The sequence below is a fragment of the Saccoglossus kowalevskii genome, chromosome 21 (genome assembly GCF_978046115.1).
Source record: "Saccoglossus kowalevskii chromosome 21, keSacKowa6.1, whole genome shotgun sequence".
In the NCBI taxonomy this organism is placed as follows: Eukaryota; Metazoa; Hemichordata; class Enteropneusta; family Harrimaniidae; genus Saccoglossus; species Saccoglossus kowalevskii.
In genome coordinates this window covers 27,588,404-27,607,154 of record NC_140661.1, presented here as the reverse complement: position 1 = coordinate 27,607,154, position 18,751 = coordinate 27,588,404, and the positions used below count along the sequence as shown (strand labels likewise).

Sequence of the window (18,751 nt, the reverse complement as noted above, 5' to 3'; positions counted from 1 at the left end):
GGATTCGGTAAAAAACACAGAGTTAAGCGGTCATGTACCTTCTATAAATCTAACCTTGCACACATAATCTTGTACTGACGTGTTTTTTGTCCAAGAAAGACGTTCCCTTTCATTTAACCCCCAGTTAACTCATCGCGTCCATGGTATTTGTGAGAGTTGAAAGATTCTTTGAACAAATGAACTATATTGATTTGTGTCAAGCTGGGTGACCCGAATTAAAATATCAGTGCATGAACTCTGGATGTCATTGCCTAATGCCGCACGTAATTCAAACACGTGGTTATTATATTAGAGTTCAGTCGAAATGTACGTGAATAATGCGATCGTAGTCCGCTACCCAGAGTTTATTATATTATTATAGTAAAATTTAATTTGACGTATGGTATGTTTATGTTTGCGTAATTATTACGAATGCAACGCATTATCAAGTCGGTGATATTGAAATATTCACAGACCTAGTACCCCGGGTCAGTGCCCTAACAATAGTTAAAAAAAACTAATTATCATGAAAGCAATACATTACGAAGTTGAAATATTCAGAGCTGGTACAATATTGTAAACAAATTTGCGTAATTAGAAAAGCAGTGCACTAAGTAAACGACATTGATATATTCAAGCCAGTACAGAGTTGCATACAAGTTGCGTAATTACAGTACCTTTGAATATAATTAATAACAATTTTACTAGTTTGACGCACGGGACACGAAAGAAAAAGGTTGCTAAGGTAACACGCCAGTTCAGTGCGTGACTTGGGGTCAAACTTCGGTCAACACACACTTGATGTCAGCATCGCCGCGCAACAAGTTTCGCTAAAGTACTTGAAGTTCAATTGCGTCCCAAAATGATGTCGTTGATCACTCAGTTGTCGCAGCGTGTGTTGTGTCATGTCCATGATGCACCCCGTTTCGACTTTGGCCTGCTTTTCCTTCTTGTTCACGTAAAATGCGACCTCTCACCAATGTATTAAAACACTTTGAATTTATACTTTGCATGATTATATTTGGTCAACGCGAAACATTATTTTTTCTAAACATTTTCTGAGACCGATTTTATCAACGCAGAGTTATTTTTCCAGACAAGATGGGCTTCGTAATATCTGCCATAACATCGCCCGGGCGATGCCTAGAAAAACAAGCAGCCTATCGGCTGAGATAGCCCCGCTGTTAGCAATGCACATTTCAATTAAAGAACTGAAGACATCATTAGAAAATGAACAATATGAATAGTATCAAAGCAATCGGACTTACAGTTTTTAACAAGAAGTCGAAAATATCACTTTTTACCAAAAATTACAAAAATATTCACCAAAATAAATTAATTAGAGAATTGAAGATATCATCACAAAACGAACAAATCTGAGAGAGGTCCACATGTAGTACCTATATATGTAATATCAAAGCAATCGGACTTACAGTTTTCAACAAGAAGTCGAAAATATCACTTTTTACCAAAAATGACAAAAATATTCACCAAAATTAGAGAATTGAAGATATCATCACAAAATGAACAAATCTGAGAGAGGTCCACATGCAGTACCTATATATGTAATATCAAAGCAATCGGACTTGCGGTTTTTAACAAGAAGTCAAAAATATCACTTTTTACCAAAAATGACATAAATATTCACCAAAATTAGAGAATTGAAGATATCATCACGAAATAAACAAATCTGAGAGAGGTCCACATGTAGTACATATATATGTAGTATCAAAGCAATTGGACTTGCGGTTTTTAACAAGAAGTCGAAAATATCAGTTTTTACCAAAAATGACAAAAATATTCACCAAAATTAGAGAATTAAAGATATCATTACAAAATGAACAAATCTGAGAGAGGTCCACATGTAGTAACTATATATGTAATATCAAAGCATTTGCACTTGCGGTTTTTAACAAGAAGTCGAAAATATCAGTTTTTACCAAAAATGACAAAAATATTCACCAAAATTAGAGAATTAAAGATATCATTACAAAATGAACAAATCTGAGAGAGGTCCACATGTAGTACCTATATATGTAATATCAAAGCAATTGCACTCGCGGTTTTTAACAAGAAGTCGAAAATATCAGTTTTTACCAAAAATGACAAAAATATTCACCAAAATTAGAGAATTGAAGATATCATCACGAAATGAACAAATCTGAGAGAGGTCCACATGTAGTACCTATATATGTAATATCAAAGCAATTGCACTTGCGGTTTTTAACAAGAAGTCGAAAATATTAGTTTTTACCAAAAATGACAAAAATATTCACCAAAATTAGAGAATTAAAGATATCAACATGAAATGAACAAACCTAAGAGAGGTCTACCCAAGGTACATATACACCAAGTATCAAAGCATTTAGGCTTGTAGTTTTCAAGAAGAAGTCGAAAAAGTAAAACATTGACACGGACGACGACGACGACGGACGACAACGGACAATCACTCATATGATAAGCTCCGCTCGACAAAGTCGACAGCGAAGCTAATAAAAAAAGGCAGTGCAGCCAGACGGCTACTTTGTAGCCACGTGTTCATTGTTTGTTTGTGTACAGAGTGATCTTTGCCATTTTTCACTGTTTCATTTCAAGTGCAACATGGTGCGTGGTCCTTGACGCAGTGCGTGTTCTCTGTCCGACTATACGCCATGAATGTCGCTAGGCATGAGTCTCAGAGGCACTAAAAAAACGTCCCGTAATCGTGTTCATTGGAAAACAAAACAAATCACTAATAAATTTATGAAAACAGTTCCTTTTTGAATCGATCTAAAAGTACTCGTTTAATTCGCGCACCAAAAACCAATAATTTCCGATTTGACACTATTAATTCGTGCACTTGAAAAAATAATTATTTTTACTACCGCGAATTAATCGAGTTTTTACGGTATCTTCATCTTCATGACTTAATGAGCTGCATGTCATTTGTGTAACTAACTATATTCATGAGTTTTAAGACCAACACTTGTTCTTTAAACGATTGCAGACGCAAGAAGACTTCAACGATGACAGCATTTTTGATCATATAGATTATAAAGTTGCAGCTAAAAAATTAGCTGCAACTTTGACAACGTTATTAGAATCCATTGATGACAAACAAGTACTCAATGAGAAAAGGCGAAAACTAGATGAAAATGAAAAAGATGCTGCTGAAAACTCAGGTTAGTTTTTATATAAGTTATACTATTACAATCCAGTTCTATTTGTTACATTTTTAAGACTGCCTTAGACAGTCAAGACATCTGTGAGATTAAAGTACATTTATGCTAAATGAAGTCTGCCTTAGACAGTCAAGACATCTGTGAGATTGGAGTACATTTATGCTAACTGAAGACTGTCTTAGACAGTCAAGGCATCTATAAGATTGGAGTATCTTTATGCTAACTGAAGACTGCCTTAGACAGTCAAGGCATCTATGAGATTGGAGTACATTTATGCTAACTGAAGACTGCCTTATACTGGCAAGTTATCTGTAAGATTGTTTTGCTCTTTATTCAAGATTGTGTCTAAGCACAACCACTAGCGATGCACTCATAAAATTTTGAATAAACTTTCTTGCAGAAAAAAAAGTACGTACAGCTCGTGGTGGCTATGGAATTGATGATGATGATGATGATGATGACGACGACGACAAGGAAACAACAGGTTTGTCTAATCCTGTTTAATCGCTTTAATTTCTAAACAATCTCCACATGGCTTGATTTACAATTTTTCTGCATTTGCAATTAATATATCCTGGAGACAATTAAACACACACTTAGACTTATTATAATTGTAAATATCTAAATATTATAAACTTATTACTTAATTATTGAGCAAATGTCTCGGGTCTTGATTAAACTTTTTGATAAAATACAAAATAAAGAACCTGAATCCTTATCTTTGTGGAATAATGCAGCATGCCTCCTTATCTTTGTGAAATAAAGAACCTGAATCCTTATCTTTGTGGAATAATGCAGCATGCCTCCTTATCTTTGTGAAACAAAGAACCTGAATCCTTATCTTTGTGGAATAATGCAGCATGCCTCAAATAGTTTATCTTGGATCTTTATGTCCATAATATTTTTATTAACTTTGTTTTTAATTTTGTGATCAGGCAAAAAAGTCCCTACATCTACTGGTGGCATTGGTCTTACTGATGATTATGAAGATGATGATGATGATGATGATAGAGTCAGAGTCCGAGTTACGAAAGTCAACATTGCTGGTGAACAAATGCAAAAAGAAACAGAGATATATGACAGTAAATACAGGAAAATAGAGAAAGCTGTACAGGAAGATTTGGAGAATGCTGGAATTAATCCTGATGGTAGGTTTAGCTGCTCGCAGTCACTATAAATATTTCATGTTATTTATCATTTAAATGGTCATTGACAGACTTAATGACAAAGGTTGTCTGGTCAGCCCTAATATGGCGAGGTTCTAGGACTCTAGTTTTGAAAAATGTTGCTCACACATGCATAAGTACAAGTTGTGTTTGAAGTGTGCCAGAACTTGTTTAGTCCACAATTCTTTCAATGGTTCACCAATATTTAGTTTGGAAGCCTATGTCCTCTTTCCTCTGTGTCTGTCTGTGCGCAAATTGTTTCACTCTTATACTATAAGACAGTGGCAAGTTTTTTTGAACTCATTTCTGAATATTGCTTAAACTAATTTGCATACTAAGTAAGCATTCCCGTTTTATTGATGCATCACTGGATTCAGATTTTTACGACTGTCTTAATTTACATAATTTGAAAATTGTGAATAGCCTTGGTTATAGAAATGATTGTGCCACAAATTGAAAACTTTTTTCTGAACTTTGTTTCTATAAGTGTTTTTAATTGGTCAGAAACCTAACTCGTGGCAATAGTAATTTAACCAATCATGCTTGATATGCCATAACTATCTTAAGATTATGATATATTTAATAATCTTATTTTTTAGGACAATGAATCTCATTTCATTTTTGTCTACCAATGTGTAGTTAATTAGCTTTATTTGCATATTAATGCACCCAAAGAAGATTTTGTTTTTTGCTATGTACGTAATTCTTGGCTTGTATCCCTATCTCACCCATATTGTATTTACAGGTAAAATAGAAGTAAAAATCATTGCATATGATCCAAATGACGATGAGAGCGGTATGACCGTATTGTCTGAAGAAGAGACTACATACTTTAAAGATATGATCATAGGAATTCTGGTGAGCCTATCAACTGTAAACTATTAAAATTCTGCCAATACACATTTTCGCTATATGATAATTTAATGGTGTTCATGAGAGCCGAAGTTTTGCAAAACTCGCTGTGACTATCAAAAATATGTGTACTGATAAATGCATTGTTTTTGGGAGAGACAGATTCAGTGAAAATCAGGAAATTCTGTAATGGTGAAAACTTCTCTAAATTTGCAGCAAATGTTTGTGAAATGTTGTTCTTGTGGATGCCATAAAAATTATCATGACATTTTCCTCCAGCACACTATATTCTCATTATATCAATAACATACACTGCACATTTAAATGTATCCACAACACTTTTGTACTCATTCATAACAATTTTGAACAAGTGTGTCTGGTGGTGGAACTTTCTAGCCAAATGAGTACCCATTTGCATATCTGTTTTCGAAGAGAAGGGAGACTTTATGTCTGGTATTGTCTAGAACTTTGTAAACTGTATCTGCTCTATTAGGAGTGAAAACACTTACAAAGGTGTTTCTATGGTCAAAATAAGTAATACTTGTTAATTCTTCAGTGTACAACAAATGTGATTGTGCTTTAATTGGAGATCTATTTCTAATAGAGTAAATACAGTACCTATATTTTGCTTCGTCCCTCAAAAGTCTAGGATATACGGGTCAGTTAAGAATAAGAGGAGTTTCATGTTTTCTTTTATGTGTAAACTTATAAATATTTGAAAATATCAAATCAGTACGATCTTATTTTATATTTAAATAGAAGATGCAATTCTCTGAAAAATGGGCTATCCATTTACGAAAAGAGTGCCACCACTGTGCTTGTGGTGCTATTTGTGTTGACCAAATTGCAACAAGCAGGCGATCCCTTGTCTCTCATGTTAGCTCTCACAATAGCTGTATTTTGCTGATGATCTGAGTAAATAGAGAAAATATTGACACACAGATGTTGTTTGTCTGTAGGGCGGCGGTCAAGAAACTACAAACGAAGCAATACGTCACCAAAGACTTGAAGACAATTACAATTTTGTATGGGGTGAAACATCTTCATCACAGCAATCAACATTAGACAGCGATGATGCAGAATAAAATGAAATACAGTAATTAAATAAACTTTGTTGAAGTCTGGGGTTCTTAATATCAGTAGATCTACAAAAAAGGCATTAATAGAATAGGCATTAAGAATGTACTTACATGATGTAATCGGAAATAAATTCTTGATTATTTGCGCTCACACAATCAAAACTGACACACACGAGATCAAAATGAAATTTGTTGTTTCATATACACTGCCAAATATTTAAATGACCTTATATCAGACCCACTTGCTACAAATTAGTAAAACAAACCGCTGAAAATGGCTTTACCCTGAAATAAACACGGTAAAATAATAGCCCATTGGTCGCTTCCAATAAGTTGAGCTTGCCTAGTGATGAACTTCTTCTGTGAGGTGAAAGGAAGGTTTCTATATTGTTTTGGTCTGTAGTTGTAATAAATGATTTTTTTAGTGAACTACTATATTTGCCCTATTAATAACTTACACTTATAAATGTCCCAGTATACAATATGTGCAAACATGGTTTACATGTGCTAGTTAAAACAACTTCCCAATCGAACATAGATGTCATTTTGAATGACAATGTTTTCTTCTTTTGAAGTCATGGTGATTTTATTGCTATGTGTGACCTAAAAGAACTTTTCATGTATCCCATAACTACTATCCTCTGCTACAAAATTAAACTTCCTTACAAACATTGAATTATTTTATTTGTTTTGTGGTTACATTTGAAAAAATAAAAATTTGTGTTAAGCTGTTGTAGATAGAAACTGATATTTTAACCCAAGACTTTTACCACATGAAAAAGAAATATATATTTATAATTTATACAAACTGACTTAAATCAGAAAATGGATAATCAGAAAATATTCATTCTGATTCTAAAATTTGTTGAGTTTATTATTTATTTGTTTGAGTTTTCCTGAATTTAGGGTTATGCGATTTTCATCGCTGTCGATTTTTGCAAAGTGAGGGCATTCTAGGGAGTCTGTTCTCAGGATGCTGATAAAATGTTTCAAAATTCTACAATTTTCCAAGTTGAAATTAAAACTGTCTATAGCTGTAATGACATTGTGAGAGTTGCAATTAACAGATTAACATACTGTGATATTTCAAAAATATTTGTACATGAAATATATTGTAGAGTTATTTATTTTTACATGATTTTAAGTTCAATGATTTAAAGCTCCTGAAAGAGTGGCATGCCATTTTAGCTACATTGTCTTTCTTTTCATTCTATTTTCTATTTATAATAGAAAATGTTTGACTTCAACTTACATGTTAGCTAATTGGCTAAAATATCATACCAGCTAATTGGCTAAAATATACCAGCTAATTGGCTAAAATATCATACCAGCTAATTAGCTAAACAGATATTTGACAGTGCGGTACGTTTTAATTTTAATACCAAATTTTACAGATTAACAAAATATCAAAATTGTAAAACAAAGAATAATCGTTCCGTTGCCTGAAATGATTATGTAAACTCAAACAATGTAAAATCTGGGTTGAGTTTCAATTAGGTGTGGCTGTATATTTTTAGAGATATTGGTGAAAATATGCCTCTTTATTGGCTTAATCAGGAGTAATTTTTGTAATTGAAGAATGTAAAAAAATTCTTTCTAGATATCTGTCTGGAGTTGAAAAATTAAACCAACAAAAGTGTAATTGGATACAATTTAATACTGATAACATCTACTTGGGCATAGATCTGGTTTAGCTTAAAGTTCAAATGAAGTAAGAAAGTATATACTGAGAAAGAAAATAAAGACTTGTTTTTACCTTACCTGTATTATCAGATGAAGGGAAAGGTATTGAGGGGAAAATGTCTGTCTTTGTTGTCTGTTTCTTGTGGTTACAATGTATCCCATTATCTTTTAAATTTGGTATCATATCAATCAGTATAAAACCTTGCCCAAGTTCAATTGTGGTTTGATTTGCATTTTTAAAATACAACTCAAAATTGTTTTCTTGTAGTTGTCATCTGATCATCTTGAAACATGCAAATCTTAACACTTGCTATAAATTATCAAGCAAGTCTAATTTTGGTGTGACTAACATGTATAATTTTCAAGATATACATGAAAATTTGGCTAAAATACAATATTTGTTAGACATTAAAACATAGTGAGAGTAACTGAATGTTTTTATTCTGTAGTATAAATAATTTTTCCCTGCCAAACGTTTATACATATTGTCCTGCCAAAATATTGCTTATTAAATTGCTGTCCTATTTGGGAACTTTTATGCTATTAATGTTGTTATTCCATGAGGAAGTTTGGGATTAAATAGCACATGCAGTATTAAAGCTAGTTGTATTACAACTTTAAAGCGAAGGAGTCGTCACCTGCGCATATGTCAGATGGCCATAGCGTGTCATTGTTTTACAAACAAGTGTCTACCCACAAGCCTTTGCATTTTTAGCATGTGTCATCAGTGCTTGGGACTCAATTCCCGCACATGCGCAGGTGATGACTCTCCTGCTTTAATACTTGAAATCTTTCAATTTTGAGTAAAAAATCAAATCCAACATTTGTTATGGCATTGTACTGATCAAAACCTGTCAATACAACTTTGAAGCGGCAATAACTGATTTTGAAATTTTTTTCTTTAAATATAACCACAGAGATAACCACATCTCACCGGAATACTGTTTTAGACACAATTGTATTGACAAAAAAGAATCTAAACAAGGCTATATCACATAAAATGCAATGTGAAAACTAATGGTTGGGTAGTGGTTGAAATCGGCCATGTGAATTTATGACACACAATGCATACTAATAAGAGAAGTTACACGAAAAATTGGTGAAAGGCCTCTCAAGATGGCGCCATATTTGGAATGATTTTGCACCCAGTAAATTGCATCTTATATCGAATCACTGATGTTCACTTGAGAAAACCAATTGCAATAGACTGCCTGCTCTGGAGAATTTGACGTAACCACATGACCATCTTTTTCACTTGCGAGTGCTTTAATGTACAATATATAGCGTATATGACATGCTTTCAGTATTCACATTTCGGCAATGGCCATTACAAATTGGCACTAATGACACAGGAAATGTTTTGTTAAACAAATAAATTGCAGAAAAACAAATTAATGGTTACAGATATTGCTACTTTAAAGGTAGAAAATATATACTCCAGCTTTTATTTATATATTTGGTTAGATATTCACCAGTGTGATGCACAACCACCAGTCTAATTTACATTGTGATGTTTAAATCATTTTTCCAAACAAAACATTATACAATTAATGTCATATCATATAAAAGACCATGAGATTAACACTACATGTAATATTAACTAAGAAACAAGATTAATTAAGAAGATTAATTTTGTAACTAATTACTAATGACCTCGTTGTTTGATTATCTTTTATTCCTCATTCGGACAAAATGGCGACTCGTAGATTCACTTCTATGCATCTATACCTGTATTTCACATATACATACATACATTTATTTCATATTCCAATTATAAATGGTTGAATGGCAAGTTTACAAAACAATAAAATGGCAGCTAATGCCAAACTTAAAACTGGTGTTATAGTATGGTAGTATATCTGGTAATGTGGCAGTTGTAATGTTTCTACTCGTATGGCAGTGGTAGGCTAGCCTCTAACAGAGGTCAGGGGTCATTGGAAACCCTCAAACTTCAACCTGCGCATGATGACCTGCTAATGGCAAGGCAACACAGATGTTCAAAATGTATGGCAATAGATATGTGTTTCTGTGATACACCAAAATATCAACCTCAAACTGTTAGGCAAGGTACATTGTTTTCTCAGCATAAAATAAATTAATAAAGAAAAAATGTCTAAAAAGTAAAAACTTAACATTTCTTTTCAGCTACAAAATAAAACTTGAGAAATTACACCATTTAAGGGGAAGAAGTTCTTGACAGTTCTGAAAACTTGTGATAAAACATACAATTCAGGGTACACAAGTAACTATGATGAAGTTGTAACCCTAACCATGATTGGTCAAAAAGCATCTAACAACCAAAGAAATTAACCAATCAAATCTCAGTTCTTGTACCCATTATAGTATCATGGACAGAAGAATTTTAGTGGTAAATTGCAGAACTAATTAAAATCTAAGGCTAGAGTAGCATATGTATGTAACAGAACACAGATTTTCATGCCTCAACAATCACAAAACTTAGGTAGTTAAAGGAAATGTCTTTCATCTGAATGTGGTTTGAGAGTAGAATGGACCAGAACAATTAGCTCCATAGACTCGAGAACAGGGATCCAGAGCTCCTTATTTTGAAATTGAACACTCACGGCATGACCTTTGAGGTACATTAATCTACATGTATTAAAAAAACAAATATTTTGATATATATTTTTAACAATGAACAAACAAGCCTTGAAAAATAGTATTTCAAAATACAAAATGAAAACTAAACTAGCAATTAGTTAAATGTCTATACTTGTTTGTAAAATACTACCATCAATTTCTGCAAATCTATTCAGTGAAGGAAAAAATCACTACAACATTTGTGATTTTCAGATTCACAAGAGAGATTTATATTACTAGTACTACCCTAGTACTAGTATGGGAGAATATCAACTTGAACAGAATAATGGTGAATTCATCGTCATTCTTAGTGATGACCATAATTGACATTTGTCATTAAGAAAATATCACTGTATGTACGCATGTTTAATAAAATTGACAATTTAATTTTGACCCAAAGCCCTGGATTACATCCATGCAACACTGTTAATTCTGATCTAATCTGACTGTGATGTGAATTAATTTAATTTAATTTTTACTCTATATTTTTATTGCCATATATGATTACCGAAACTTTTTAAAAACTGCCAGCAAAATAAATAATTAAAACATAATTTACCGGGTATATGGAAAGTTAAGGCAAACAACATAATGTTCCCAGATGAAAGATACGTCACACTATACCCACAATCCTTTGCTGAAGAATCAAGATGGGTGACTACATAAATTGATGAAAAGTTGAATATCTAGAGAATGGAAAACTGATAAACAAAACTGAAATTGCATTTTCTTATCTGGGAGAATTATGTTGTTAGCCTTGAGTTTTCCTTTAAAAAAACAAACCAAAAAACTAGATCTTATTTTAATATGATTAATTTTCACCCAAATCCATTGGTTCACATCCATGCAACAGTCTGTTAATTTTGAACTGGAATCATACACAATCATGGGAAGCAACAGGTGTGCACTCTCAACAATAATGAGAACATTATGATAAAATGGTTTGATGCACAAGGTAGAATACACTATTGTTTGCGTAACAACATTGTCACAAAGGGCTATTTTATACTTAATATTTCTGTGTCTGAGAGTCATTCTACAGGGGGTGTCCCCATCTTCCATGTCTTCTTTCATCTCCGATGTCTTCTTTCATCTCTTTTTTACATGGCGAAGTGTCCTTGTCTTTTTCTAGTTTGACTGACAGGACTTGTTTTAATGTAAACCTTGTAGCACGGTACACTTGCTGGTGATTCTCCCCACTCTGACTGTGCAGACTCACTGTTGACACATTGCTTCCTGTTTGCAACATACTAGGTGTACTGGAAAAGTTATCAGCAGCTCGGTGATCAATAATAGCTTTCCAGATTTTGTCCTTCTGTTGTGGAGATATTTTCATATCATCAAGATCCTCAATTGTAATATCATCTAACTGGTGAATAGATAAATACCCCTTTTTCTTGAAAATCTCTGAATAATTTTCACAACCAAACTTGGATAGCCATTCATTAATACTATTGTCTGGAATGGAGGACTGTGAGAAATTTGTTGGCATCTGATTGGTAGTAGATGTATCGGCTTGTGACATCACAGACTGATGTGTGAAACTTTGACTCTCTATTTTGTATGGACAATTGGTCAACGACGACTGGGACGGCAAAGTATTCTTGCTGTCAGTTTCATCAAAACCACCATTTTCAGCATTTGAGTGGTACCGGGCATCAGGTTGTCTCTGTTGCTGTGCCCTATATTGGTTGAGTGTCTTCTGAGGTATGTAACTCATCAATTCAAGTGCTTCTTTCATCTTCAAAAGGAATTCATAATTTTCCCGACCTCGGACAATCAATGTGTAAACATCGTCGTCTCCCTTTCGCCTTTTAGAGCCAACTGACATCTGAAACCCAGCAGTTTTACTAGCACCTCTCTTTATTTGTTTTGGTGGAGGGTGACATCTTTTTTCGTCTGACTTTCTATCTCTACCAGGGCAGGCACATATTCTGACATCAAGTACTCTACGTCCCAACACTACGTTGTCCTTCTCCAGCTGAAAGATCACTTGTATTGGGCGACGATTTAGTCCTCCCACGCAAGAAGTGAAACACATAAACGCATAAAGATAGGTAATGTACTCAGTTCCAACTTGTGGGTTTTCATACGGCACACTCACACTCTGCCTACTAGTCGTAGGGTCCTCTGTATACCTTGCTTGTATGTTCTCACATCGCAGAAAATGAGACGGAAATGGGTGATCCAAGCCACTTACCTTCATTGAAGCATGATTTGGACATTGTTTAACAACCTCTTTCACATACTCAGGACTTTTAAAGACTGGCATGGCTCGGATGATGCTGTCTGGAGGTGGACTGGTGTGTGTTTTGAACTTGATTGGGCAAGTTACCGCCATTTTCACATACAACTTTTTCACTATGTCAGAGTATGTCCATGTTGCAGCCTTTGAGAATGTTTGAGAACTGGCCATGTATATTTCAAAACCATAGTCTCCCATGTACTCTGTGGTCGATGGGACAGTTGGAGTTGCTATACTCTGTTGAAGTGGTGGTATGTACGTTGGAGGAGTTTCGCCGGGATCTGCACTGTTATCACTCGGTTTGCTACTCGACATAACACTATCAGGTGAGAAGTAGTGATTAGGCGAAGACGAGACTGCAGCAAGACTGCTCTTGGGTTCAATCTGATGTTGATCAACTTCCATCTCAATACAGTTCTTACGACTGTCCAAATCCGCCACACCACTGGAATCTAGAGGTTGCATCATAATCTGTGTCAGATTTCCATGGTCGCTTATTTCCTCCAAAGTAGTCCATAGTTGATTAAATGTTTCTTGACTGAGTGGTTGTGAAAGTCTGTCGGACCCCTGTGAACTACTGCGATCAAAACTCTTATCGTTTATAAAGCTACTACCACTACCAGAGGGTGGTGTACACTTGGCATCTTCTTGCGACATTCTGTGTGAATGTGTGGGAATAAATAGTTCTTGGTCTCTAAAGTTGCACAGAATGGGAGATTTCCTCCCATCAAATCTGTCGTCTGCAGCCAACACGCTCCCACGAGAAAGTGAATAATATGCGTGACCCTAAAGGTCATACATCCTGGCATTTTGTAGGATCATTGGCGTCCTATCACGGCGATTATGTCTCAACTGTTGCCGTGCTCAAATATTAATATTTAGCAGGTAGATTAATGGGGTATGTAGGAAATTCTCATTGACAGTTTGTAACTTCAGAATCTAAATGTGTGACCTTTTGGAGGTCATGTTAACCAAAAAGTTTGAGTTATACCGCCCTCTACAGACAGTATGTTCATAGATATTTGTTTACAGTGTTGTCTTAAAATTAGCTTTAAGAGGACATTTTTGTCCAAAATGGCTGCTTCATAATTTCACAATTATTTGCCATGTTTTGGGTGTAAAAACAATAAATTTATCAAAAAACAGTTCAGCACTTTGTCTGAAGAGATTGAACAAAATTTGGAATTTTTTTTTTAAAAATAACAACAAATTGCTATGTCCGATGAGTATCTGAATCACTGCTGAAATGAACGTAAATTCGGCGGAAATATCACCACAAACATTTCATTGTACGTTACCCAAAAGTCCCACGGTCGAGAACAGCTGGAAACAACCATACTAAATTATGTGGCTGTGGGAATTTGGTTCGTGAGTATAGCCACTATATACTGTACCCGGAACAGTAACGTAGTCAGAAAGTTTCAGTTCATTAAATACTGTAAAAGGGTTAATTATTCACTGAGTTTTAATTTTTCTTATTTCGCTGACTGGAAAATGACCCAAATTAAAACCCAGTGAATATGTAAAATTTAGCATAGAACACAATATCTAAATGATAAAACCGTGAATTTAAATCCCGCTGGATATGCCTGAAATTTAAACCCAGTATCAAACTGACGTTTATTCAATGGTAGAGCACTCAACTTTAAAATACAACAGTTGAAAAACAAAACATGACGGGCCACGACCTACATTGTTTCTCGTGACCTGTGACCTGTGACCTGACTATGACCTAGATAATAATAATATAATAATAATATCTTTAATACACCGTAATGAATAATGACAGTTCATCCCAAGTTGAGGTAATAAAGTATAAAAAGTAGAATACAAGACGATGAAGACAACATATCTATAAAAGAGTACTATGTTTACTAAATTGTTCATTGTAATAAACTTGTTTGTCTTAGAAGGGTATTGAAAGTCTAGAATTTGTTTCTAGAAATATCTATAATTTTTTGCACGTTCATTGTTGTAATTATCATAGGTTGTAATAAAATAAATTTTATCTTCTACAACATTGCACTTTTTGCATATGTGATAAGTCGACCGGAGAGCCTATTAGCTGTGGAAAACCCTATAAATAACACTACGATAAAGAATAAGTTTTCGGCATTGTGGAGAAAAAAACCTGAAAAAAAAACTGATTTTGACAAGATAATTCAGAAATATATTAAGAATAATTCATAACGAAATGTATTCCCTATACAACCATAAATTATTTTCATAATTACCGATTACACAAGAATATTACAGAAAAAAGATAATTTGTTATATATCTTGAATTATGAATGAAATTACAAACTATGTAGTGTGTTCAACAACTCGTGTATGAACAATAACTTTAATAAATATGATTTTACTTGGTAATAACATTGTCTTTCTCTGCATCAAAACGAAAGAATTTCACAATGTCGAAAACGAAAATTCTTTATCCCAAAGTAAAACTGTAATAACCATAGAAATACTAGAAGGAAGCAAATAATCAAACTACACATCAAAGTATCATCATTTCATATAAATAATACAGCAAATGTGAAATAATATTCTGATGTCTAATTATACAATTCAACTTGATCAACAAACACATCAAACTTCAAACAAATACCCTTTTTGGATGAGAATCAGCCATAAAAGATGTCTGTTTACATAGAAAGTATGGCCATATGTAGTTGTGTAACCGGGGGAGGGGGGAGATCTTTAAACACATTTGGTCACGTCAGTGGCGGATCCAGAGGGGGGGGGGGGCATGCCCCCCCCCCCAACGCATGACGATTCGTATCATCTGGATTACGCATAGCTTCTCTGCGATTTACGCTCCGTAATTTTAAGCGTAGCTTGGACCCCCCCCAATATATTTTGCTGGATCCGCCACTGGGTCACGTGGTTAATTTAGTGTACTACTTGTATTCTGTTTATTGGAACTCTAAATTTACATTTGATGAATGGCTGCCCATAGAGGGCGCTGTTATTTTTCACACTGTTAAATGTCCTGTCCTCTACGACACAGGCGCTCGGAACGTTTCTTGGATAATAAATAATGACCTAAAATAGGGTCGGCATAGTTAGTCAGTCGCCGGTACATTCGCCTACCACTCATATAATAACACATGAAAACACGAAAAGTCACGGTGGCAAAATATGGTGATGCTGTAGGGATTCAAAACAGATTTGCAAATATTGGCTTATATGAATTGACAGGAATTTATTGGTCAAAATAATGATTTTGAATGGTTTATTCTATTATTGTCATATATATAAGAAAAATGAATTGTTTAATATGTATAAAACCTATACCACAAACCTCTGCTTTGTAATTTGTGTTGAGTATAGTCGGGCAAGACATCACAAAATGTTGTTCATCTTCAATCTGATTTGTGTCGCAGAGAAGACCCTTTCATTTGCTGGCAACTGAGTATGGGGCTCCGTTTTAAATCGCAGTGTATGGTTACTTAGACCACAGTCCCGGATAGAGGCACTGTGCTAAGACGAAACTTACTTATTAATTCCCTGAGTTAAATATTTTTAATGTTTGTCAAGTAATCCTCTAAACTAACTGTTTAAGTTGACAGATTTTTAGTTTATTTTTCCGTTACCTTTGACTATATTGTCATCATGTATTTATTTTTCCCAATGTACTGAAAATGCATTTTTTTGCTTTTTATCAATGTTTTTCAATTTTCTTGTTATTGAATCATGTGAATCAATCAGTACTTGTTTGTTTACATCACTAAAATGGATTACATTTTCATGCACTATTTTTATGCTAACCAAGAAGCCCTCGTGTAGGAGTTACTGGAGTTGGCTATTCTGTTCATATATTAATTGCCCGAGTATTTACCATTACAAATGCTTTATTTTGATTTACATTTTAAGGTATGTATGTAGCTATAATGGACTGTAATGAATTACCTATTTACCTGTACAAATACCGAATTTTGATTTGCCTCTGAAGGTATGTATCTAATTAAAATGGTATAAGGTATCTATTTGCCTTAGATTGTATATTTCACGGTTCCTGAGAAAAGGTATTAACGCTAACAGTCTTGCTTCCTGCTCCCAACAACATTCATCGGGAATGTGCTCCCCCACAGTGAAAAAATGGAGTAGTCCATTTGTAAACCAATATCAATGCTCCAGCCATTAAGCCAATGACCTCAAGGTGGTTATTTTCAATCACTCTCACTTGAAACCGTTTTTTCTTCTTCGTATAATGTGATGGAACGGTCCATGACCCTAAATTGCTGCCAATTAATGCAAATCCTTTATCAACTTATCACGGAAATGTCAAAGAATGCATAATTAATTAGAGATCGTTTCTTTTCAATGATTTTTCTGGTATCAACCGCATCTGAAGCATTTCCATTATTCACCTCATCAATGAGAAATTGAATAGAATTTTCATGAAATATTAAATATTATTACACGATATATTTAAACTTATTTCCCACCAAACATTTTCACATTTTAAAGTATTTTTCAATAGTTAATTTTGAACCAAACAGACATTTATTCGATATGTTATGATCAACATTGAATAGAAAAGATACTAGTAGTCTAATTTACTTGGGTTTAGTTTTTGAAAGGTGTCAACACAGGTTAGACTGGTTTTATTTACTTTTTGCAATGAACGTCTTTATAAATGGACGTTGATGGTGATTTACTTGCAGACACAATATTTGTAATATATAAATAATTCCACTTATATCTTGGAAAAGAAGTATTGAGATAGAATTTAGTATAACCTGATCTTTTTGCCGATTATTGGTAACTAGCACCATACCTATAAATCGCGCCCTCTATTGATGACGCGCTTCTATTACTTAAATGGGTGACACGAATGCAGTTCTGAACGTAGATATCGTTACGATCTGTAGTGGTCTACCCATCAATGGTGTTTACGTTTTAAAGAAATTTTATTCTAGATGAAGAACGAATACACAACCAAACACAGCTGTCTATTCGAACGACGATATTTTGATATTTGATATTTTTTTATTCGATGCATAAAATCCTTAGGAAAGGATAAAAAGGGTCTTACAGAAAGAAATTAAAAAAAAAAACAACAACTACAATCTAAAAAAGAAAACAAAAAATAAAAACTTTTCTTAAAAAATAAATAAAACAAGTCAAAAACAAAAAAAGACAATTTGCAGCCAATGGTGAATACAGAATATAGAATGAACACAAAATGTGGCCTAATACACTGATAGTTGTTGCTGTTTTGTTCCATAGCTGTTTTTTAAGAAGACAGCTAAGGCTGGTGCTAGAGTATGGTTTGCCATAATTAAAATGAATTTATTCTGACTATTTTCTTTATCAAAATTTGGAATTTTATTTTGTGCAGTCAGGAATAATTTGTCCCTATGGTGACTGTAAGCTGGACATTTCATTACAAAATGTTGCTCATGCTCAACTATATTTTGGCTGCACATATCACATGTTCTTTTATCCAGCGGCACATTGTTATGTCTGCCTTTCTCAATTTTAAGGTCATGGTTGCTTGTCCTGAATTTTGCAATTAACCTTCTAAGACCATAATTCTGCATATTAATTAGGTAATTTTCAATTTTTAAATCTTGTTTGAAAAGTCTGTATGTTCTTAGTTTGTTTTTAGCCAAGGTTTGTTTTCTATTATCATTATGCATGTCTAAGATCCATTCGTTCTCAAATGATTTGTTTATTTTTTTATGAATAAAGTCTAAGTTTTTCTTAATTATTTTTTCACTTGAGTTTACAATGGTGACAACATCTAAATCTTGCATGAGGGTTTCTACACTTGTAAACCATTTACTTTTTACATTCTTATTTACTAAGTAGGCTTCTCTTAGTAATGTGTTATCAGAGTTTGTTACCCGGTTGAAATATTTAAGTTGTTGTTTCTTGATAAAACAGTCAATGGGGTACCTTCCTAGCTCACCGTAAACAGCCATTTTTGGTGTGAATTTTGAGAGACTAAGAATGAACCGACAAAATGAAAGATGGACA

At 33.9% G+C, this 18,751-nt stretch overlaps 2 protein-coding genes across 4 annotated transcripts in view; one reads left to right on the top strand and one right to left on the bottom strand.

Moving 5' to 3' along the window:
* LOC100369950 (uncharacterized) overlaps nt 1-8,463 on the top strand; it is a 50,510-nt gene extending 42,047 nt beyond the window's left edge. For all 3 annotated transcript variants that reach the window (XM_085494809.1, XM_085494808.1, XM_085494810.1), the window contains 5 exons: nt 2,966-3,140; nt 3,541-3,624; nt 4,076-4,288; nt 5,052-5,164; nt 6,118-8,463. In XM_085494809.1, the coding sequence (XP_085350935.1) occupies nt 2,966-3,140; nt 3,541-3,624; nt 4,076-4,288; nt 5,052-5,164; nt 6,118-6,243 (711 nt within the window). In that variant the 3' untranslated portion in view covers nt 6,244-8,463. The remainder of the gene's footprint in view (nt 1-2,965; nt 3,141-3,540; nt 3,625-4,075; nt 4,289-5,051; nt 5,165-6,117) is intronic.
* A 704-nt stretch (nt 8,464-9,167) lies between these two features.
* Nucleotides 9,168-13,512, bottom strand: LOC100367631 (tumor protein 63-like). Its single transcript, XM_085494811.1, has one exon. It carries the CDS (start codon nt 13,418-13,420, stop codon nt 11,555-11,557), a length of 1,866 nt encoding a protein of 621 aa, XP_085350937.1. The 5' UTR covers nt 13,421-13,512; the 3' UTR covers nt 9,168-11,554.
* Between the last annotated feature and the right edge of the window lie 5,239 nt (nt 13,513-18,751).